Source organism: Solanum stenotomum, chromosome 8, assembly GCF_019186545.1.
Source record: "Solanum stenotomum isolate F172 chromosome 8, ASM1918654v1, whole genome shotgun sequence".
Classification (NCBI taxonomy): domain Eukaryota; kingdom Viridiplantae; phylum Streptophyta; class Magnoliopsida; order Solanales; family Solanaceae; genus Solanum; species Solanum stenotomum.
Window position 1 is genome coordinate 9,192,035 of NC_064289.1, and position 23,989 is coordinate 9,216,023.

The following is a 23,989-nucleotide window of genomic DNA, read 5'->3' on the forward strand; positions in this document are numbered from 1 at the left end:
AATAAAAAATATGTGTAATTCTGTAATTATTCATAAAAAGTGTGAGCAATAACTCAAAAATTAAATAAGTGAGTNTCGATCGATTTTTTATATTCTTTTGACATTACACCAGGATGGTATATTAATATAAATGATATACATAAATCTTATCTTACTTTCTTTAGAAAGGTAGGTGAATTATTCGTAATAATAATAAAAAAATGTGTAATTCTGTAATTATTCATAAAAAGTGTGAGTAATAACTCAAAAATTAAATAAGTGAGTACTTGCTATGTAAAATTGAAATTATGATGCTGGCAGCATATATAAACAAAAATATTATCCGACTTGCCATTCTTGCCCATTGCCCCACTCCCCGAGTTCTACCGGCGGCCGGCGGCAGAGCCTCCTTCAAATGTCTAAGACCATTTCGGCAGATTCCTCAATCTCCAAACCTCAAATCACCATTTTTTTGTTGCTGTGGAAACTTTTGTAAGTTCCACCTGGTGACAGTTCAGGCTTGACCTAGTAAATCTACTTGCAGGTTCGTCATTTTATTTGAATTCTGTTTTTCATGTGCATTTTTCAGCTTTAACTTGTCAATTTTGTTTGGTTGTATGATAATTCTCTCGGGAATGTGTTTTATCACTGTGATTATATATGTTTTGGTTAAAGTTTCATTTTCCGGTGGCTTTTCTCCTTATTCCGTCACCGGAGAATTGAGATCTGAATCAGCACTAGTAAGTATCCCTTGCTTCCAATCTGACCTTTTCGAATTCGACAAAGCAAAGGTTAATTATAATTAATTCATCATATAAGTAGTACTTTTCTGGATGACCTTATTGGTTCGAGAGATTAAGGTGTAGGGTTTCTGCCATGTTAGTTTTGGCGTAAACCCTAATTAGGGGAGGAAAGAAGCTAATTATTTATATTTATCCCAACTTAGACAATGGCTGATCATTTGTTCATTGTTTTAATGATGATTTTGACAGAGGCATTTATTGAATTTGATCGATTGAAATGTGTTTTTATAAGGTATATGCTATTTTCGCCTAGGTTTAGGTAGATTGGACTTTGCACTCCTAGGTTTAGACAATTGATAGTACACACTCTATGTATATACCTCATACATTGATTATATATTTAATAGACATTGAATATACAGTGTATTTGCACCTCACCAAAAACTTTTTACACCATAGCAGTAGGCATACTTTTCTCAAATCTCTCATATGGTATACAGTGAGCAAGCAATGATTATACAAGGCATACTGTGTATGTTTGAAGGTTACTCAAGGTACTTCCTCTCAACACTGACAGAATAACCCATGAGAGCATCAATAACGCCATTTAAGTTCCATCATTGCACCCTTGGACAACTTTTGAAAACCTTTCTCTTCACCATTTTTTTGATTGAAAACCTCCATAGTTTCTTCATTTCCTACCATCAACACCTACCAAGGAATGCATTGACGCCTATGTACCAAGCACCCAAAGTAGATGAAGATAAAATTCAGAAAAACCCATGAAGTTAAGTGAGAATAATATTAGACCTTTGCTAATGAAGACACTTGGTTTTAAATTTTGGTGGTGAAATTATGGAGAAAGATATAGATACATAGATGAAGAAAGGTAGTATTTCAAAGAGGAAGATACACTGGGTATTTAAAAAATGTTAACCACTGTAATAGATAGAGAAAGATGATAGAGATAAAGACATAAAGTAAAAAATGGTGTGTGAGATATACGTTGTCCAATGCATGCGCATAGTATGCACATAGTATTATGATTTTACTAGTTTTAGTTCAAATGGTTGTCATCTGTTACATCCAAAAATGCAGGCTTAGATATATCATCAAAGAATAATAATCTAGGGTTAGATAATTTATTAGAAGTTATTTCCTAAAATCTAGGCTTAGTTAATGGACCACTCTGTATCGTGATTAATCGGCTAAAAAATGTAAAAGAATCACTACCAAGCGGTTAAGACGGGTAGTAAAAAAAGAACAGGGCTATTTTAGTTTATTGCTAATATGGACTGCTAGTTGAGTTAATTATACTAATAATAAATGGTGGATCATAGAAGTTCTTTGCAAATGGCTTAGCTGGGAAGCTTGAGGGGTTTATGCATGTGTATGATTCATTTCTTAGTCCCCAGTGGTTGAATTGATATGATATACAGATATAGTGTACTCAGCCATTGTTAGTAGTTGATGCAGTTAACATGAGTAAACCTCAAGTGGGGAAGGGTGAAAAATACTTCAATAGATGAGGAACTTTTATTTGTGAATTGAAGAACTGAATATGATTTTTAGCTGTCAAGGCTTGGTGCTGTTATCTGGCATCAAGAGTTGAGTTGCTTTTGTAATAAATTTTCACATTCACAGCTGTAGTGATTTATAAGAGGACATCATGGAATGATTGATTTATTTGTAATGCGACTATTAAAATGAGAGTACATTAGTTGTCTCCCATTTCGGAAAGAAGAGACAGAAAAGGAAGGTGCATAGTATACCTGATATTAAAAGGTGTTACTTTATAATTATATTTTATGTAGCCCGGGCTCTCCAAAATGTTGCTTCACCCATGCCAGATCCCCCAAAAATGCACTACTTTTGGAGGATCCGACACACACCCCTTGATATTTTTGAAGAGTCCGAGCAACATAGATTATATGAAGTCCTGCTGTTTTGATTGTGCATTGATGATTAGTTGTCATTGATTATTTATCATTTTTTTCCTTCTGCCTATCTCAGAAGCAGTATTGTGGAGCATAGAAGTAGAAATCTAGTGACTTCCTACAGCTCAACATGCCGAAAGATAGAATGGTGAACTCTTCGTCCTTCAACGGGGCAAGGGTATCTCCTTATGATTGCAGCTCAAAGAATACTGATCTACCACCAGTAGAGAATGAAAGAGAATGGGAAGAAGCTAGGTGCGCTATATGTATGGAGCATCCACACAATGCTGTCCTTCTACTTTGCTCATCCGGGGAAAAGGGTTGCCTGCCTTATATGTGTGACACAAGTTACCGTCATTCAAATTGTCTCGATCAATTTTGTAAACTATCATCTGGAACACAATCAGAAGTTCCACAAGAGCGAAGTACTATATCGGGGACGATGCTCCACAGGGGAAATCAGGTACAACCTTCAGCCAGAACAACCTGGTCTGCTGGGGGACAGCAACCAGAGCTTGTCTGCCCTCTTTGCCGGGGACAGATTAAAGGATGGATTGTCGTAGAGGCAGCTCGTAAATTCATGAATTCCAAACACAGGAGTTGTTCCTTGGAGACATGCAATTTTAATGGCAATTATGGAGAACTAAGAAAGCATGCCAGGCTTGAGCATCCCTCAGACAGGCCAGCCGAGGCTGACCCTCAAAGACTGTCTGATTGGAGAAGGTTGGAGATTCAAAGAGATGTTGGGGATACTCTCAGTGCATATGAGACGCCAGTAGGTGATCTCGTTCCTCCAGATGAGTTCTTTGAGATGCCTGCTGGTATGTTTGACTTCCTAGATGATGTGTACTCTGAGCCTGAGGATGGATTTAGTCCAGACATCAACTCGTTATTGGATTTGGAATTTGAGTTCTCCTTTCTGAATGACCTCCCATATGTGACTTGGTCATATGAAGAGATGATGATGCTGTTGGACTGAGTGCTAGTTGATCACAACTAGTGCTAGATCCGAAAGCAGGAGAGCTAGTAGGTAAGCTCCATCAGATAATCACGGGGGAAAGACCAGGAACCTGGAGGAGACACAACAGGTCATCAAGGCGCATGCCAAGATCCTTCGGGCATTAAACCATTGAATTAATGCTTGATTCCTTTCAGGTTGAAGTTCTTTGGTTTCCAGGTATCTTGTCATCACTGAATGGAGGAATTTCATGTCAGAATTCCTGTTATTTGTACTCTCAAATGAACATCGCCGTTGTCGTTCTTTTCCATTCTTACTTTTTGATACTTTAAGAACATGAAGTGTTTCCCCCCTCATGAAATTATAGTTCCTTGTTTACTAGCTCTGAACATATGAAACATAAAGCTTGTTTAGATCATAAGGGAATTTTTTTTTAAAGGATGTTAAGCTTAACCTTGTGCCTCCCTATAGTATGTCTGTTTTCCAATGTTTATATCGTAATTTTCCAGCTATGGCTTATGTTTCAGTATTGTACAGCTATAACGTTTTCAACATTCATAACTTGCAATAAACCACAACTATACGATAATGTGATTACATAGAGCACAAACAAATACTAATCAAGGTACAGACCGGTTAGACACATTTGTAACTTTGTTATACTAGCAGAATATATGAATTTCGTGTTTTCTTTATGAAACACTCTTAGAGTTTGGAGCTATATATTACGTATAAGCTCATTTGAGATTTGTGAATGGCATGTTTAAATCCAGAAAATATTTAATTTTACATATGTATCGATGCTATGATCTATATTTATCCAAAGTTGTATACAACCCAATACTTAATACTTTATAGTGCGTGATTCAACCGGTTTCAACATTTTTGATACGAAATGTAAATATATGTGAAAATTACTAAATTTACAAATAAATTATGAGGCCGTCCAGTTCAAGAACATCTTGACATCCAGAGTATTGTTTTTTTTTTTTTTTGCATGGAGAACCTACAATGATCATGGAGAAAGAAAGAGTTTGAGAAGTTTACGATTAGGCAAAATTTACAGTCTTGCGACGTGGAAAAGTTCTCTTATGGTCGATTCTGCTACGTTAATGTCACATGCATGGAAACTCGATCAGAGTTAGAAACATGCATGTTTCATTATGATTCTTAAAGTGAGATCCTTGGTTTAATCCTGAAGAGAAAATAACTATTGTCATGATATCCTTTTTAAGATCGGCGATAAATTTGGTTGATAAGGAATTAATGTTTTCCATATCTACTGCACCAATGAAGAAACTGGTAAAATCATGTCGAAATGACAACAAATTCAATATGATTGTTTATCTTTTTTTAAAAAAATTCGATTAGAAATGTTTCATAACTTGGTTGTATGTGTGAAAACAGCCACCCACTAATTATTTTGGAAATTAGGGATCATTTTGAAAAGGCATTTGAAACCTTTGTTTGAAAATAAAAATAAAAAAAGAGCTCAGATGATTTACTGAGGAAGGGAAGGTATTAGCCACCTTAGGAAATTTGCACATGCAATTAACTTGTAAATATTTTATCGTCAAAGTAGATATTATAACATTTTTGAATGTGAAAATTTAAAAGGTGATTCAGTCTAAATTCATTTTCTTGGTAATTAGTTATTTCATTAACTCAACTTGTGAATTAAGTTTACTAGTTTTATGAAGGACCGATTAATTTCTCAAGTTGCTTGTGATATCCTTTTAAACTTTGAATAAATATATTAATGCAACTTCCAATTTAGATCTCGAAACAAATGAATCATTCTATTGATTATGCGACAATTAATAATTGAAAGTAACTACTTGAAAGTTGATTTTTTTATCTATTTTTTTCTCTCCTTTCATGTGCTTGAAACAAAGTGCATTCACACTCTTTACCACATCTTATAAAATTATCTAGTTAAAAAAGGTAATTAAATTAACACAAAATTTAGGTGTAAGCCTTAAGGCGAGGGGGCAAAAATGGTAATATACGTTTTACGTTCCTTCTTCATCACCCTCTCGGCTATAAATACCTAAATGAAAAGCTGAAATAGGGGTTTTAGAAGTATAAAAGCACAGAAAGGACTCGCTCTGGTTTTCTCTTCTCTGAGGTGTAATTTTTTCCATTTTTCCCATCTATTTATTCTTTAATCTTCCTTAATTGTGTCATTATTCGCTTGGCAAGCCAGCAGATTTCTGTAGGCACCAGTATTTTCGTGATTCAGTAGTAATTGCTTTCATGTTAATTTCCAATTTTTGCGTGCTCTCTCCGATTGTTTTTGAACAGTGAATTGGGGTTTATTGGATGAAAATAAATAAATAAAAAACAAGCTTTTTATCGTTTGCTGAAATGGGTGTCTGAAAATTTTCAGTTTTATGCTTGTAGGTGTTCGATGAATTGCTTCTATGAGTTAGGTGTTAATTTAATGTTGTATCTCAAGCCATGTTTGGAATTACAACATTTGGCTAGATTAAAGAATCTCGGATCAGATATTACATTGAACTTTTTGTTGTGGTTTGATTTGATTATTGGGTCATAGAGATGGGTTGTCTGTGATAATATCAACAAGTAACAACAACATACCCCGTGTGATCCTACAAGGGGGTCTGGGATGGTGGGGGTGTACGCAGACCTCATCCCTATGGCATAATTTCGAAGGAAAGATAAGTATCTACACAAAAATAGTAAAGATCACCTAGATAAAAGAAACAACATTAGTGATAAACTTGAAACTATTTACAATGGCAAAAGTGCCTCAATCCTGTACTAGTTTCAGTCAGTTATATGAATCCACTATCCCCATTACAATCCATTTGGACCCCTATTCATTTAAATAGTAGTCTATGCCTGAACATAATTTTGATAGTTTAGCTTCATTGGTCCCATAAGGGAGTTGTATGCTTTGTAGCTCAGGTTTTTACTATCATTTTGAGAATGTGAAGCACTAAGAACTGATTTGTATTTTTTTCTTATTTAATCATCCCTGCAGCTGAAAGAGTTTGAACAAATCGTCTGTTCTGTTATGGCGAGATCATTATCTCAAATGATGTTGAAGCGTTTTGCAGCCTACCCACTTGCACGTTCATCTGCAATTGTAAGAATAAACACTACTGTCACCCTGTTTGTGCTTACTATTAACAACACATCAACTAATGCCTTCTTCCACTGCTCAAATCTTTCTACTATATGTTTCCATCCAGTGTCTTCTCATGTGTTTAGTCCATAGACGGGATTAGACAAAATCGTATTTTTTTTTATAGGGTCTTTCTTTTATCTGTTCAAAAATATTATGCCTAACAGTTGCTTGATTTGTATAATAGACATCCAGATCCATCCACCAGGGTGAAGTGCGGTATTCAACTTCTGTGCCTAGTGACCCTGACACTCATGAAGATTTTAGACCTACTAGTAAGCTTGAGAGTTCAGGTCTTTCTCTGGAGAATATTGTTGAGCAGGTAGCTTTAGTCAATATCTGTACATTTTCTGCTTGTTGGCAAGTCAACGCTCTTTTGTTTTCAATCTTTGAATATAGAGATTGTGTTACCCTTTTTCGCTTATTTGCTGTTCTGTTAAGTGTTCAGATTTCGTTATTCTGTCGGCCTTCTATTGTAGGATGTCAAGGAAAATCCTGTGATGATATACATGAAAGGTGTGCCAGATCTGCCTCGTTGTGGATTCAGCTCATTGGCTGTTAGAGTTCTCAAAGAATACAGTAAGTCCATGTGCTATAAGTGACATCTCTTCTTGTTGGATTTTGCATCTTCTTCACTTGCAAGTGTAGATTTCTGATAGAGGTCCATGGGCCCTTAATTGGTTTTCATCTTCTTACCAATTTATATTGTCTTTGCAGATGCTCCTATAAGTGCCAGAAATATCTTAGAAGATCCTGAGCTTAAGAATGCTGTAAAAGCTTTCAGGTAAGTTTGATGCCAAATGGTCTATGGCTATGAAAATTATTTATCAGAGGAATTTATTTGCATTTTTTAGAAGGGATTGATACACAATTCTAGATGTTGAGTGGCCATCTTTCGCCCTCTGCTGTGATCTGAGCAATAATTTTTTTTAACATTAACGCACATCCTTTAGAGAAACCAGGGTCATTGGGGTAGACATATTGCTGATGGGATGTCAGCTGCCATTTAAATATCATAGTAAACTCTGGAAATGATTAATGGTTTGTTCATAAGGTCAGATGATATTTGAGTGTCGAGGCAGCTCATACTTTTTTTTGTGACTAAATGTGGTGTAAATTGGTTCTTTTCATTCTTATAGTATTGCATTGTTTTTTAATTTATGAAGTATGATATGACATTGATTCATTTGGGTGATGCCAGCATTTTACATTCTTGGTGATGACTCTGTGGCTATGTAGTTATTTGAGGTATATATAGGTCGTATATCTACATTTTTGTAGCTATAAAATGGTGACCCTTTATTTTGTATATACTACATAGTGAATATGTTTTAAAGAGCATCAAGTGGGTGCTATTGAACTTCACGAGTAGTTTATCTCTAAAGAGCTCAAAAGATCAATTCAATTCTTTGTACTGCGGAGCTTTTTTTTATAATCGTGATGTCCAGGCAGGCCATCTTGCATGCACCCGACTAATTCTACGGGATACATGTCACCTCCCATCGGCAACACATACTAAGTAACTCTGTCCAGCAAGCCTAGGACAGATGGACACCTAGTATTTCTGTTTCTGTTGGGATTGAACCTGAGACCTTATGTGCCCTTGGGTGCATTGCTGAACATTATTTGATAACACCAAAAATAAATCTTGGTCATCTATTTTTCAAGCTATGTGTTGTCTCTGTCACCTTTCCAGAGCCCTTTCTATTTCTGTCGCCATAGCATCTGTGGTATGCAGAAAGGAATCATGACCCAAAATTTTCTTATACTTCCTTCTATTTCTTTCTTTTTTTCAGCCACTGGCCCACATTTCCACAAATATTTATCAATGGGGAGTTTATCGGTGGATCAGATATCATCCTCAATATGCATCAGGTAATTTGACTTGTTTATGTGAATCGAGTCCAACTGGTTAAGTGCGGAATGCTGATCGATTCTTTTTCCATGCAGAGTGGTGAACTCAAGGAAAAGCTGAAAACTATCGTGAACAACCAGGGTAAAGAAGAATGAGATATATTACTGCAGAAAGTAGTGTCGCTCTGCTTATGTGTCGAACTGTTGTAGTACTTCTGATATTGATTTTGTAATCTTTAGGCTTGGGAGCTGTAATAAAATAACACTTGATATACCATCTTCCATATATTTGTGGAAACGATGAAGAATATGCATTCTCCACACTTTCATCTCTATTGATTAAATTGTTCCAGTCCAATGACTGTTGCTTTGAAATTAGTATTGTTAGTCTCTGTAAATGACAATAAAGCAGTCACTATAAGGTGATTTTCTGGATTGCCTCATGTTAGCAAAAAGAATCCTAAAACATTGATAGGCTTTTAAGGGGTATGGTTTGGTGCGTACATAGTCTTGGGATAAAAATTTTGTACTGCTTTTGTTACTAATCTTGAGACAAGTTATACCAAGATCAGTAATCAGTAGAAACGGATTATGGAATTGCTTTAGTTGATCAAAGAGAGTGGCTTGAGGCTACTGGGATTTTGAAAATCTTTAGCTAGTTGGGAAATGGATGATGCTTTTAATACGTCCAAACGCGCGTGTGACAGTGAGAGAGAGAGAGAATACACAATAAGCACAATTTCCATTAATATTGATACAACATGATACAATGACTACCAAAATTCTGAGTAGAATTGAAGAAAACAAAATGTCTACAAGTGATGAAAAGAGAAACACATCCAAACCTTTATTTTTGAGACAAAACTGGTAGATAAGTCCTAGAATTCACCAAAGGCATATAGTAATTAACTACATACAACTTGTAAGTGTATACTCCCCCATATTAGTGCTTCCTCATGCACTTGTCCTCACTCCTGAATTACTTATAACATGAAACTCTTAAGAGTGAGTTCATCATCGGCAACCCTCAAGCACGAGCCTTGCATTTAACCAATTACACACCTCATCCATTTCTCTTGGTACTGTGTAATGGCCAAGCCTGGAGAAGCAGATGGTAGTTTTAGAAATCACCTCTTTATACCATTTAGAACTATAATTTTGCAAAGGAAAAGAAGGGATACCCATCGTATTTTTTGAATGCAAGGTTCCTGAATCCAGCTGAGTTCAAGACAAGAGTAGACCTCTCTCCATATTTGTAAGGAACAACTTCATCACCTATAAATCACAAAACAAAAGGGTAAAAAGATAGTTATGCAGATTACAAGTTACTGATCAGAGGTCCAGCCTCGAGGACTCAGAGAGACGCACTATGCATGGTATAAGCTAAAAAGGTGTTATACAAGTATTTGCAAGTAAAGTACATACACGATCCATGACAGAGTAGAATGGGCAAAGACGAGGCACGTCTTGCAGCCTCTAGTGATCCTTCAATCTTGTTACGCACGTTCCTGCACAATTCCAGTTGTTAACTCCCATATGTGTCTGTTGTCTAAGAAAAAAAAAAGAGATAGAAAACATAAAAATGACCATATAATCACACTTCACTTTTTTCTGTACCTCCCTTTTTATAGCTCTTGAATAATAGAAGCTTTAGACATCTAGGAAGCTAAGTTGTATGACTAAGCTTTGCACAATTCACAAATAGAATCTATCCAAAATCTAATGCAGATAGTATTTCATATGCAATCAAACCTTGAACCGGGAAGCCACCCACTTAGACCTATGATAGCCCTTAAGTTGACTGGATAGGTGTTTCCATTTCCGTATTTTCCTTGTGCAAAGCAAGTTGCAGAGTAGAGCGCAGTCGCTGCACCCATGCTGAAGCCTCCAATACCAAGTTTAACTGTACCACACAGTTAAAATTACTAATCAGATCACGAATTAAACAGACCTAACATACAAATACACAAGAGATACCGGTGCTTTAGGTCTACATTGAAGGACAATCTAGAACTTACCATCAGCAGGTTCAGTTGACAATAAGTTTGCAATATGTGCAACTGAAGCATCTAAGCCTTCAAAATCATCAGGACCATCATCGGAAAGTTCTCCTACGTCAAACCCTGGAATAACATATAGGGACCTTTAATAACAGTTCTTAAAGTTAACTCGTGATACTTTTTGGTTTCATTCTTACATGCAGTGCAAGGAAATCCACCGAGTATAGCTACAGGACGAGTTGGGGCTGTTGGACATATCCATTTGATCTGCAAGGTTATATAATTTCACAAATTAACAATGATTTAGGATAAAGACTAGGTTAAAGGAGTTGTATAGATGTAAACAAGTCGAGCAAAATTTAAGAAGTTATCCGAGCTCTTTGCTTACATTAGGAAGGGGTAGGCTTTCCAAAAGTTGGGACCAACTGCATAAAGAAGCAAAGCGATCAGTGATCAGCAAATGAATCACCATATCTCAGGATGAAATAACCAACATATACAATGAGAGTAAAAGGTGCTGGATAGACAAGCATCAGAGCAAAAGCTAATTTGATCTAGCAATCCAAAATAAGTTCAATGTTTCATCTAATAGAATTTATGCTCCATTTGCCTCAGGCTGATTCTCATGGTGACTTCATACTATTTCATTTTGTTTCAAATTACAGAAAGAAAAGCAGGCACAGGTAAGCACAAGAAAGTAACTGTCTTTGATATGTTAAGCGTAAACTAGCGGCTTAAAGAAAAACAGATTTTACCTGGAGCCATTATCTCCAAGGCCATGCAACCAAACTATTGTAGCTTGGTGTTTCCCTTTGGGCCTCACGACATATGTCCTCCCGAACTCGAATGTCATCCTAGAAGTTCTACTTCCTGTAATGATATTTAACTACCTTATTAGTCCACTATCAAATGCTTGAAGCAAGAAAGATGTTTAGCAAAAACACAAAACTAGAGAAGGGAGAAAAAATGTTTCCACATGGATAATAGCTATTGCAATGTAAAAATGGCTTTACTAAGGACATTAGCTATCCCCCAAATCCCAAGCAAGTCAAGATATGTTATGTGAATCCTCACTATCCATGTAGCTTCATTAAAACTCATCTCAAGCACAGACGGAGCCAAGATTTTAACTTTATGTGCCTAAATTCTACGATACTGATATCATGTGTTAATAACTAGGTTCTAAATTTTATTTTTGTACATACTAAGTTAATTTCAAAATGAAAATACAACGTTTGAATTAAAGTTACTGAATTTTGACAGAACCCGTACATGACTTCTAGCTCCGCCCCTGATCCCAGGCCATTATAAGCTACTTATTACATTTCCAAAGTAGAACAGAACAACCCTCAATGCTAAGCTAGGTCGATATCAAGAAGCAACAACAATAACAACAATATACTCAGTGTGTACGTAGACCTTACCCCTAACTCGTGGTATCAAGAAGCAAAAAGAAAGAAAAGATTGTACATTGCAACTAACCAGAGCCAGTTGAAGGGTTTAAATAACTCATATCACTCTCTTCAAAAATGAAATGCAACCTTAGTAGTACTGTCAAAAAGACTAGTGAACTGAGAAATGGTACTCAACTGCAATGAAGACAAGCCAAACAAGTAGTCCCTATTTATAAGAGTAGGCCCAAAATAGAATAAGGCAAGTGAATATGCAAATAAAAAAACTAAAAAAAAAACTGAAGTATTTATGTGTGAACGAGCTGCCTAATATGCAACCTAGAAACTCATAAAGAAATAAAAGGGCCTCCATAAAAAGGAAAAAGCAGGCAATCTTTTCAACAGAGTGAAAAAAAAAAACAGAGAATCAAAACAGAGAACAAAAAATGGATTCGGCTCCCCTCCATTACCCCTTCCCTCTATTTCGTCAAGTGCACGTCTAGATTAGAGACATGTGTCATATTTAAAGTTTAAAGGTCAAGATTATATCATATGAACAAATATCATAAGTATAGTTAAGTCAACTAATTTTAGAAAACTACTCTCCAAATTTGGTAAGAATTACAATATATTCCATACAAAATTTGATATTTATTAATATCTTTAATTTCATTTTATATTTTTATTTACAATTTAACAGTTAAACAAAATTATAATATGAAATTAATGATTATAACTCAAAAGTCATTTAACTATTGATATTTTACTTAGAAAATCAGTCAACTATTGATATTTCACTTAAAAAGTCACCCAATCAATTTAAATATTTTCTTTTTATTAAATTTTGTTGAAATCTAATTTTATTTTAAACTATTTTTATAAGAAATAAGAAGATATCTATTTTATTTATCTTACTAATCCACTCCAATTATTTAATTATATATATATTTTTTTAAAACGTACTGTAGCAATAGACAAAAAAAAATCATTTTCCGTTCTAGCAATTGTTTAGTAGAATTAAATAAGCTGAAAAATGATCCAAAAAAAAAAAGGAGAACATTGGAATTGATCAAAAGTAATTAAAAGAACGCAGAATATCAATCTTTTATCATTTAAAAATAATTGGTTTAAAACTAAAAAAATTCAATTTAATATTTAAATACAAAAATATAATATGAAATTAATGATATTAATAAATATCAAATTTTCTATAGAAATATATTGTAATTCTTATCAAATTTGGAGAGTAGTTTTCTAAAATTAGTTGACTTAACTATGGTTATGATATTTATTAATATAATATAATCTTGACCTTTAAACTTTAAATATGACACATGTCTCTAATCTAAACGTGCACTTGACAAAATGGAGGAGAATCGGATTCAAAAAAATCATCCATCCATTTTCTTCTAGAGTTACAGAGAGAGAGAGAGAGAGAATCTATACCTGTTGTTTGACAGGGGCAATGAATAAAAGCAACCTACAGTTAAGAATATTACTGAAAACAAGAAAGGAATAATACCAATTTTGTATTAACAAAAATATATATCTAACAATCATTTATTTATGTATTGTTTGATGATTGATGGATACCCATTAACTTTCTTTTTTTTTTTTTTTTTTGGAAAAAAAGTGAAATTTCAATAGTCCAATTTATCATCATTGTGACAATATTCAATGAAGCACTCGAAGAAAAGAGCACAAATTCCTTATTGCTATTTGAATTTTTCACCAGCTAAACATACATATATAATATATGCCCGCTGTGCCATTGTTTTCATTACGTTCTAATTTTTGAATCCTCGTATTGAAATTTCTAGATTCGTTACTATATATATATACACACTTGCAAGTAGTAGAGCGAGAGTGTCAACTATGATTTTTGCCAAAAACACTTACTTTTGATTCAAACATTTATTAAATATATTTGAAAACCTAGTAACTTTTAAAAGAAATAGAATTCAGAACTATAAACTTCAAATTTTAGATTCGCTACACGCGGAAGCATACACAAGACATTTTAATAGTAATAGTGAAAGAACAATTAAAATAATAATTCTTTCATCCTAATTTATGCGACACACTACAATGTTTGAAGCTTGATATTTATGTAAATATAAATAATTTAATCAAGAATAATTATTAACTTTTTAAATTAAAATTCTATTTAGATAAAGGTATATAGATATGGTGACCTACCTGGAAATCTTTGGGACAACATTTGCAAAAAAGTAAATGAGCTTTTTATCTTCAAAAATTGTTTTTGTCTCTCTAGAATAGCTTTTTCAGGATTTGCCACCTATAAATTAGTGGCTCAAAGTCCTTTTCTTGTGCAAAGTCTATAAATTCAAAGTCCAAAGTCTAAAAAATCATCATGAGTTTTTTTGTTCGTTTTATACTGAAAAGGGACTCCACAACCACAAAAGTTGCATGAACCGAACGCTCATCTCTTAATAATAGGTTCCTGCATCAGTGATTAATCTAGAATTTTCATTAAGGACGATTAAAAATATTTTTTTTAAAAGTTAAAGTTATATTTATATTGAATAAAGTTCTTGTAAGTTTCATTTTCAAGCGGGCTTTAAACTTGACGAATTAAAACACAACAATTGTCAATTAGACCAAATTGTCCCAAAGAGCAGTGTGCCCATGAATGCGCCAACTGGATATTGCATATAAACATACTAAAGATGAAGTTAAGTATATTATAATCTATTTTCATTGATTAATTAAACATCGATTATAGTCCTCATTGAAATTGTTTTAACAATTTAATTACTTGTAATTTTATTATAATTTTTTTTTTTTTAAAGTAATGCTATTATCCATATAGGAGATGAATTCCTCGGCCCATTATGCGCCGCTTAGTCTTGTCCCCATGGGCCATGGCCTATGGGTCCTTCTTTTTGGTGCATGATGGAATTGTGGACTTAACTTGGGGAAATCCTTGCTTTAAAATGAACGACGCAATATTAAGTAGGCGTTTAATCATAAAATTTGAGATGTTATAGTATTAGTACTTTTGAAGATGTGAAGCTTTTTGAAGAAAATTATACTACCTTCACAAAAAAAGGATAGTATCATATCGTATATCAAGAATATTTTTTGTTCTGTATATTTTTACAATATCTTACATCAAAAAACATAGAAACATATAAATCTAAGAAAAGTACATATTTAGATGAATTTGAAAGACTAACAAAATATGATTGAAGTTGTTGACTTTAAACTAGAGAATTATCATTCAGATGTTGAACCTATATATGCTTAGCTTGCACACATTTTTTGAAAAACATCAAAAATATTTTCAAGTGAAAATAAAAAATGCTGAGTAGCCCTGGTTGAAGCTTATACCAAGGTAGGTATATATGTTGTAAATATTTATTAGGCATATGGGCAAATATAGATTTGACAGGTCATGTTCAATATAATAATGTCTATGTTGTACCTCTACATGACTAGGCATTTCTCTATTATGTTCATTGTATATAATGATATTTGATTGAATATAACTTTATTTTTTTTTACCAAATATGCTTTTGATACATATAGAAAAAATATCTTTAAATTTTTAATATGGAACACATCATCATAACATGATTTTCTTTTGAAAGATTAAAAAGAATGATTGATATAGATCAAATGCAAGGGCATCTAAGGGTGTGATCTAGTGATCAATAAAGTGACTGAGAATGCTGAGGTTTTAGGTTCACAACTCAGAGGAGACATATAAAACTTCTTCACATATTCAATTTCTTGTATATTTTAAATTCTTTGAATGAAAATAAATGTCTTTAAAAATCTTGATTCCGCGACCAACATAGTAAATGTATTTATCAGGTTGTCCAAGTGATCTCAAAAAGATTTTGAGTTAACGGACACAACAATTATTCCGTTGAAAAGAAAGTCTTTCTTGGAGAGTAATTATATTGAAATCTTTTGAATGTCAACTCCATTACCCCACTTAAAAACATCCATGTTACAGGACTATAATATAATTAATTAAATACAATAATAAATTAATAATCATATCTATTGATACTCAATTAGAATCAAGATCAAGTTTTGGTGGGGTTAATTTTTAACTCAACGACAAAATATGCTGTTGCCACTAGTATATTGTTTTTGTTTTTTGGGTTCTCATCGTTGTCCAGTATCTATTTTAAGTATAACTACTTTAAATTTGTATCAGAAAATCATCCTGCTTTGAGAGGATAAGTAACTCCATTCTCAGAGCTCAAATTCATGATTTCTGGTTAAGAATGAGTTTGATGGTATCATGTTATCACTAGAATATAGCTAGCACCTTTTTAATTTGTTCAAATTTAACAATATAAATTGTTTAAAAGTTGTAATTAAAAAATTAAAGTAGTTGAGCAATAAAATTAGATTAAGGAAAAATTGGCCTCAATAAGGAAATTCCTTTTCAACTTGTAACTGATGGCTGTCCCTTTTTTTTTTTTTTTTGTACACGGTTGCAATTTTCTTGTGTGACCTTTATTCCCTATGACATTTGGAACGGTTGTAACTAAAAGACTGGAATCTTATTATACTTTTTCGAGTTTAAATATATCGTCTTTGTAACTATTAAAAATCATACAAAAGGTAACTATAAGTCTGTTTATAATAAATGCCAAGTAACTTGAAAAGTATGATAAGTAAAATGTTACGACAGGTCAAACTACATTAATAGTGCATGCAACATAACTTTATAATACTGTTAATGTATGTAAATAGTTATTATTATATATATATATATATATATATATATATTAACTTTATGGGCGTGTTTGGTAGTAGAAATACATTTTTAAGAAAAGATTTTATTTTATATTTATATTCGGTTGATCAAAATTTTTAGAGATTATTTTCAGTAGATTTTTTTTTTAAAATGACTTTCCTAAGACGACAAGTTAAATAGTGATATTCTACATTAGTTATTTCTTCTTCACCCTCCAACACATCTCAGCTCCACCACCCTACAACCGTTCAATCCTCTATAACATTTGCCTAAGTTATGTATAATTTCTTTTGGAATAATATATTTTGCTTACTTTGCAAACAACAAATAAATAAGTAATTGATTTATTTTCATAAAAAAACATTTTTCTTCTTATCAAACACACCCTATGTCTTTTCTCTTTCTTTGTTTACAGAGAAAAGAATAATAAAAAGGAAAAAAACAAAGAAGGTTGGCACTTGGCAGGATAATATTATTCCATAATATAACCTAACCCCTCTTCCCATTAATTTTGGTGATTTGTTGGTAAAGTGAGTTTATCAATGCATGAAACATCCCCTTTAGTTCTTGATGACTCCTACTAATGCATGAATCACCCCCTTCTCAAACAAAGCTTTGGGATCCAAACTTTTAGGCCTCATTTTATGCATATATATATAGTAGGTTCTATTATTAACTTCTTTTTTATATAAATACTTTATGGTATAAAAGACAAGATCTTTATAAAAAGAAAATGGATAGAGAACTATTTAGCCACGTGATTGATTGGTTATATATGATCAATTTTATTGAATTACTATCTTTATGATCACATTACAAATGCATGAATCATCCCCATCTAGTTCTTGATGATGACTATCAACGCATGAGTCCTCCCTTTTTAATTGTTCATGACCCTACCTTACCTTCCAGTCCTGTGAAAGCTTACAATGAAGCACAATTTTGTGTTTTTAAATTTTATTTTATTTTGTTGTATAGTAGGAACAAATAGAGAGAGATCTGTATCGTTTGGTGTGACGGATAAGAATAAATAGTCTTGAAATAAAAAAATAGTTATGAGATAAAAATTTGGTGTCTTGTTTGGTTGTCATGTTTGTGATAACTTATCCCACCATTTATACCATAGTGATGGAATAAGTTATCCCAGGATAATTAATCTTGGGATAACTTGTTCTCAACTAAACGACAGAAGAAAACTTCACATTTAACATAGCTCAATAAAATTCAATCGTATCAGTCAATCTGTTTAAAATTTGTTTAAAGACAAGTAGTATGAAACAAATTATAAGTGAAGAAACGCATCACAATCTAATTCGAATAACTCAAGTTTAAAGTTTGAAACGAGTTATATTTGTACATTCACACGTATTTTAATTAAATTTCATGTGACAAAACTCTCGATAATCATTTGAAGTAGTTTTCGAATATATAATATTTTATACTCACTAACAAAACTCTGGATCTAATTCTGATTTTCTGCTCTTTCATTGTTTTTATCCCAAAAGAAAAGAAATGAAAAGAAGCACATGCATAAAAACAGCTAGCAATATTCTTTGTTTTTATGATGAGAATGAATTCCATTTTTATTCCCATCACACTAAAGTACCTTTCTTTTCTTAGTTCTTACAAGGTAACAGAATGGAGTCAGGTAGGGCCAGCGGTTCAAATCCTCTTCGAAAAATTATATTATTTATAGTATATGTTGAATCTTTTTTGGCTTTTTTCGTACGTTTACTTTTCATATTTTGAAATCCCTTAGTGAAAATTTTGGCTTCGCCACTGCCAGGTAATCGATCCTTATTACTATGAGTCACGAATATTCATGTATCATAGAGAGTATTGCTGCTTAATTCTTCTTTAAATTTCGAACCGGAATATGAAATAATTGCGTGTCCAGAGTTACGTAAATAATTAAGAAAAAATATTTGTTTTAACTGAGAGAAATATTCATTTTTTGTACCAGAAAAGGAAATATTTCTATTCTCTCGTATTGTCTCACCTGTTCCAACTTTTTTCCATGTCCATCTTGATAATATGATTCACTTTATATTCCTTTTTGCCTTTTTCCTGTAGCGGAATTCGATAGATGTTCGTTATTCCAGGTTTGAGCCTCCTGGAAGCTAAACTTGGGCACCTATCATGGTAACACGTACCCTTAATGTTCGATTCAAGATTTTAAGTTTATAGATAATAAATTCTATAGCTTATGTTTGGTTCGGAATAAAATTATTTATACATTTTAAGTAAATTTCTCACAAGATCTGGCTAGCTCAAGCTATTGGTTCTGCCAAATCCGTAACTAATGATATAGAGTCTGGCCCTGATTCTTACCACAACCTTGCATACGAAAGCTTTCAATGTAACAGTATTATTAGGAGAGTAGGTCCTTGCATTATTCTCTTGAAAATAAAAGGCTGTTTGTGTACATGCATATCCAATTATTATAGGTTAAATTCACAAATTTGATCAAACAACTTCACAACAAAGATTATGGTGAAATGGTAAGTAATCTTTCATCCTTAAGTAGATGTCTCAGGGAAGTCGCCTTTGCCTTTGTTAGGGAGCGCTTTACTTTACCCCCAATGTGGGTACCGAACACCGAGTGGGGAAGCCAAAAAAAACATCATATTTACGCAGCTTTCCTCGGAACGCATCTTTCTTGGTAAACTGAAATATAATTCAACAATGCAACCTTAGTGTGTAACTGACCGCAACAAAGTATGTTGTCAGTTTTACCTATGTATAAAGAAGGTGTTGTGAAAGAATGTTGCAGCAGTCTGGTAATGATGAAACATCATTTTGTTCAAGTACACGCTGTGCCAACATGAGCACTTCAACAAAACAAAAAGGAACACTTGCAAGAAAATCAAATATGTGGCTATTGATTATTGAACTCTGCATTTGGAGAAACTGGGTTTCTAATTCTAACAGACCATGCCACGTCTAAGTAAAATCTAAAAGCAAAAGTATTCAACTTCACCGCTGCCACAGCAGCTGTAAGAACAACCGATCCACTAAAAGCAAAAAAAATCACAGAACTTTTTTATCCCGTGTTTGTAGAGTTAGAAAATCTCTCATCATCTGAACCAGATTTATTCCGGTAGAAAAGTTGCAAGTGCTATCAGTGATGATGATCATCATCGTCATGTCCATCAGGAGGTCCTCCAGGGCCAACCACCTTCAACTGTTGCATAGAATTAAAATCATTCCCAGTATGAGCTTCATTATGAGTAAAAGCTTAAGAAATTAAGGTTTGCATGGGTAACAATTGATGGCTACAATTAGCTGATTACAGCTCAGATTCCACTCTCAAAAATTGGAAGAAAAAAAGAGGGAAGCAATCTGTAAAGGAATCTGAAATTTCCCCTGATTAAGGAGTGCCGTGGGCTTTCACCAGGGGTGAGCTAGTAAGGGCCCAATAATCCCCTTCGTTGGAAAACTACATTGTTTATAAATGGTTAAAATTATTTTTTATATATATACCATAGATGTTGAACCCCCTTTGGCTTCTTCAAATGTTTTTTTTTTTTTGGACAAAGGTAACAGTTCTTCAAATGTTTACTTCTTCATATTTTGAAACCCCTGGCTCCACCACTGCCTTTCAAATCTCTAAAAATTCCCAACAGCCTAGAACATGATAATATGACCCAAGAATACAGAAATTCAGTACTTACCACAAAATGCTGCGCACATACTGGGCATTCATGTGGCTTGCCCTTTTCTAGCCAGAACCAAACAACATCATGTTCATCTTCTGTTAAATTAGAAAATGACATAGAAGATTAAGTGAACTTCCTAAAGGAAAAAACCAGTAATAGAGACATTTTTTTATCTGAATCTGTAAAGAAGACTTACCGCCTTCATCTCCTGGACATCCTACAATTCTTTTGTCGTAGTAGGATTCAACAACAGCTGGTGCTTCCTACATTTGTAATATATTCAAAATATTTGATCATGTTACCACACATCTAATTGGTAAGATAACTTATTACTGTAGTAGCTTATATCAATCTAAAGAATGTCCTCACATAATCCTTTGTTTTTTGATGATAAATAATTCTTTATCGATAAATAATTCTTTATCCTGAACCATACATAAGAAGCAACAGCGGTCCACGTCGAAATTAAATTTTTCTATAGGCTCATAAGCACACAATATGTTTTACATTAGCAGATCACATCACTGACAGTCATAAAATAATTACATTTGAGTGTTTTAAAATGTAAAACACAAGAAGTCAAGCGGAAATTTTCTAGTCACAACAAATTGGACATTGAGACCTACGTGCTGAGAGGACCTGATTCAGGGATGAGCTTGACATGACTATATGAGTAGGTTCAGAGTTTGACAAGTTTCTAGTGATCTATTTTTCTGAAAGGTGTAAATGGCATTTCATTGATGTCAAAACCTATGTTGCACAGACTCTTCAAAAATGTCGAGGGGTGCGTGTCAGATTCACCAAAAGTAGGGTATTTTTGGAGAATCCGACATGGGTGCGGCATCGAAAGTGAAGAGTCTGCGCAACTTAGGTCGAAACTCAAAACAGCCAAGTGCTGTGATATTACAACATCAACAATAAAGAAGGTTTACAAAGTGAAGATCAGAGAGCGAAAAACAGAAGAAAAAGTAGATTTGGCTGATAATTAGAGCCTCATGTATACATGTAGAAGTTCTAAAGCCTCCAGTATGGTATCAGCGTTCTGGTGAATTCTGAAAGATCTGGTCGAAGTACACATACTCAGGCAAAATGAAGTTCCTTTGTGACAAATCTGAGAATCTGTAGCGATTAGTTTAAGCTACTCACACCAAAGAAAATGGTATGCCACATAATTTGACATGCATGCATGTGCACTTATTCACACATGTACATGTCTTTTTGTTGGTGCAAGATTATGCCTTATCCAAAACAACATTATTTTTATAAAAAAAAAAGGATGACAAGTTACAACCCATCTAAGCTTGACCATGTTTTATTTCCACGTATAAATGTTGACAGAAGATACCCATCCAAAATGATCATTTTTTGTTTCTATGTACAAGCTAATTACAGAAATTGAAAAGATTTGTACTCCAGCTTATTAGAATGTGAAAGAACATTGGGAAATGAACATAAGCACGTGAACTAGGGGCAATATTTGAATGATAAGAACACTAGCAACTAGAGCTCACATGTCATCTAACAGCTAGCATTGAACATGATTCATACAAGGAGATAGCATTGACTACTCAATCTTCCACAGCAATAGACATACTTGAAGAAGAAGTAAGCAACATTGCACTTCAATTAAATAGATTTCTTTTATCATGATCGTGTTCATAATAAATACAGAAAATGGTCAAAAATATCCTTGAACTACGCAAAATTGAACAAAAATGCCATCAGTTAATAGTTTGGTTTACAAATGCCCATGCCATCAACAGTTTGTTCCAAAAATATGATTAGACTCACTTGAAGCAAGAATAGAAAGGAGAGGAAGTGAGACAAGATTCTATTCCCCTTTTTGGTAAGAAAGTGAAGTATAGAGAATTGACAGTTCTCACTCTTTTCTAACCCTTTCAAAATTGAACATAAGAGAAGTGCAGCTCATCCACTTCTACGTCACTCGTGCCAAAAAACATAAGGGAAGCAAACGAACTCATTCCAGTGCCCTTTCCCTCCTTAAATTAAAGGAAACACAACATCATGTTTACTATGGAGGTTTGAGACAGTAATCCATTCTTACTAATTATGATGGATCAAATGCTGCACCATGGCATGTTCCATCGATGAAAGAGGGAAAAGCAGCACCTACCTACGGATTATTACATCACTTAAGAAAGTCACAGTGGCTTTATGAAAATTTCAGAACTAGATATATGTGAAGGAACATAAAATTGGAATTTTACAAGGCGACATGTACATTTTTTTTCAGACACTTGTATTATACATATCCAACAAAATAAATACTGAATGGGGGACAAAACTTCAGTTTAGTTAAACTCGATATGACCTAATGGAATTGTACTCGTATATATTACTAGTTTATCGAGAAAGTCAGTCAAATGCCTAAAGAACAGCTACTTCCAACAATACCTATCGTTGAGTCATGCACGTTATCCATGATAGGGAGAGGTACCCATCATTACAAGTGCAAACTACTGATTCTATCTTATAAAACAATACGCATCAGATAAGATAAAACTACTTCATTAACAGACAACAAATGTAACAAAAAACAAGAACTAGTAACCACACTGACCTTTGTGCCAAAAGGACCCTCAGGAAAGTTAATGGCGAGAAGATCCTTTCCCTACGCAAGCAAAAAATTACACATAAAGTATCAGTTATAGTCACAACTACACCTAAATCAATATATTTGAATTAGAGCTATAAGTACAACCACAACCAAACATATAACATCCAATTCCTAAAGGATGAAGCTCACTCACTTGAATCTCAGCTTCAAGCTCTTCGCGTTCGTGACCAGTAGCAATTGGCATTACATCCTCCACTTTCTTAACAACATTCGCTGTTCCACACAACAACAATTTTTATTCTCATCACAATCCATTCACAACAAAAACAAACCAAATATATATACATGTTTATATATAAATATGCCTATATAAATATAAACAATATATGCGTGTGCGAATAAATGAGTAAGATCTGATGAAATTAGTGTTACCAGAAGCAGTACTGAAGTGACGGGAGATGAAAGGAACCGTAGGTCGGAAAGTCGCCGGAGAAGAAGATAGGGAGGTGGCGGCGGCGGCGGCGGAAAGACGATTGGATTTAGCGGTAGATCGGAGTGGGCTTAGAGTCCGAACCTGGGAAGAAAGTCTTCTCCACATGATTTTCTTCAAGGAGTTAGGGTTCCGATTTGATCTCAGGTGTGGATGAGATCAATAGTTCTTGCTCTCTCTTTCCCGTTGTTGATGCTTTTTTTTTGAAGGAGAATTTTGGGAGTGGAAAATGAGAGAGCGTAAGGGTGGCACAGGCCCGAAGCCCATGGGTTGACTCGCTCGTGCGACAATTTCTCACGAGTGTGGATACCTCTTTTGTGAAATGTGAGTTTCTAATTTTAACTATACTCTACATTTTCCTTTTTAAGGATTAAATAATAATTTTACCACCAGAATTTATTCACATTTCAATATTTTAAAGCGCTTTTTTCTGGTAGAAATCTTTATAAGTATTCATAGTTTTAAAAAAATATAAAACATAAAGTCTTCTTTGTCCCAACATCATATA

The 23,989-nt window shown here is 33.8% G+C and overlaps 4 protein-coding genes across 4 annotated transcripts; 2 read left to right on the forward strand and 2 right to left on the reverse strand.

Annotated features, from left to right (window-relative positions):
* Window positions 1-299: 299 nt before the first annotated feature.
* LOC125874256 (uncharacterized) lies at window positions 300-4,002 on the forward strand. Its single transcript, XM_049555104.1, has 2 exons — window positions 300-523; window positions 2,736-4,002. The coding sequence occupies exon 2, from the start codon at window positions 2,790-2,792 to the stop codon at window positions 3,636-3,638; it is 849 nt and encodes a 282-aa protein (XP_049411061.1). The 5' UTR covers window positions 300-523; window positions 2,736-2,789; the 3' UTR covers window positions 3,639-4,002.
* A 1,658-nt stretch (window positions 4,003-5,660) lies between these two features.
* LOC125874259 (monothiol glutaredoxin-S15, mitochondrial) lies at window positions 5,661-8,957 on the forward strand. The gene is made up of 7 exons (XM_049555109.1): window positions 5,661-5,747; window positions 6,625-6,729; window positions 6,956-7,090; window positions 7,248-7,347; window positions 7,486-7,552; window positions 8,565-8,643; window positions 8,719-8,957. Exons 2-7 carry the CDS (start codon window positions 6,658-6,660, stop codon window positions 8,776-8,778), a joined length of 513 nt encoding a protein of 170 aa, XP_049411066.1. The 5' UTR covers window positions 5,661-5,747; window positions 6,625-6,657; the 3' UTR covers window positions 8,779-8,957.
* Window positions 8,958-9,347: 390 nt separating this feature from the next.
* Window positions 9,348-12,260, reverse strand: LOC125872975 (uncharacterized). Its single transcript, XM_049553800.1, has 9 exons — window positions 12,105-12,260; window positions 11,378-11,492; window positions 11,011-11,047; window positions 10,820-10,889; window positions 10,641-10,745; window positions 10,375-10,525; window positions 10,048-10,130; window positions 9,804-9,897; window positions 9,348-9,721 (listed from the first exon to the last, which is right to left on the reverse strand). Exons 1-9 carry the CDS (start codon window positions 12,133-12,135, stop codon window positions 9,637-9,639), a joined length of 771 nt encoding a protein of 256 aa, XP_049409757.1. The 5' UTR covers window positions 12,136-12,260; the 3' UTR covers window positions 9,348-9,636.
* Window positions 12,261-19,537: 7,277 nt separating this feature from the next.
* Window positions 19,538-23,764, reverse strand: LOC125874224 (putative cytochrome c oxidase subunit 5b-like). The gene is made up of 6 exons (XM_049555068.1): window positions 23,424-23,764; window positions 23,185-23,264; window positions 22,995-23,045; window positions 20,610-20,676; window positions 20,429-20,508; window positions 19,538-19,938 (listed from the first exon to the last, which is right to left on the reverse strand). Exons 1-6 carry the CDS (start codon window positions 23,587-23,589, stop codon window positions 19,876-19,878), a joined length of 507 nt encoding a protein of 168 aa, XP_049411025.1. The 5' UTR covers window positions 23,590-23,764; the 3' UTR covers window positions 19,538-19,875.
* Window positions 23,765-23,989: the final 225 nt, after the last annotated feature.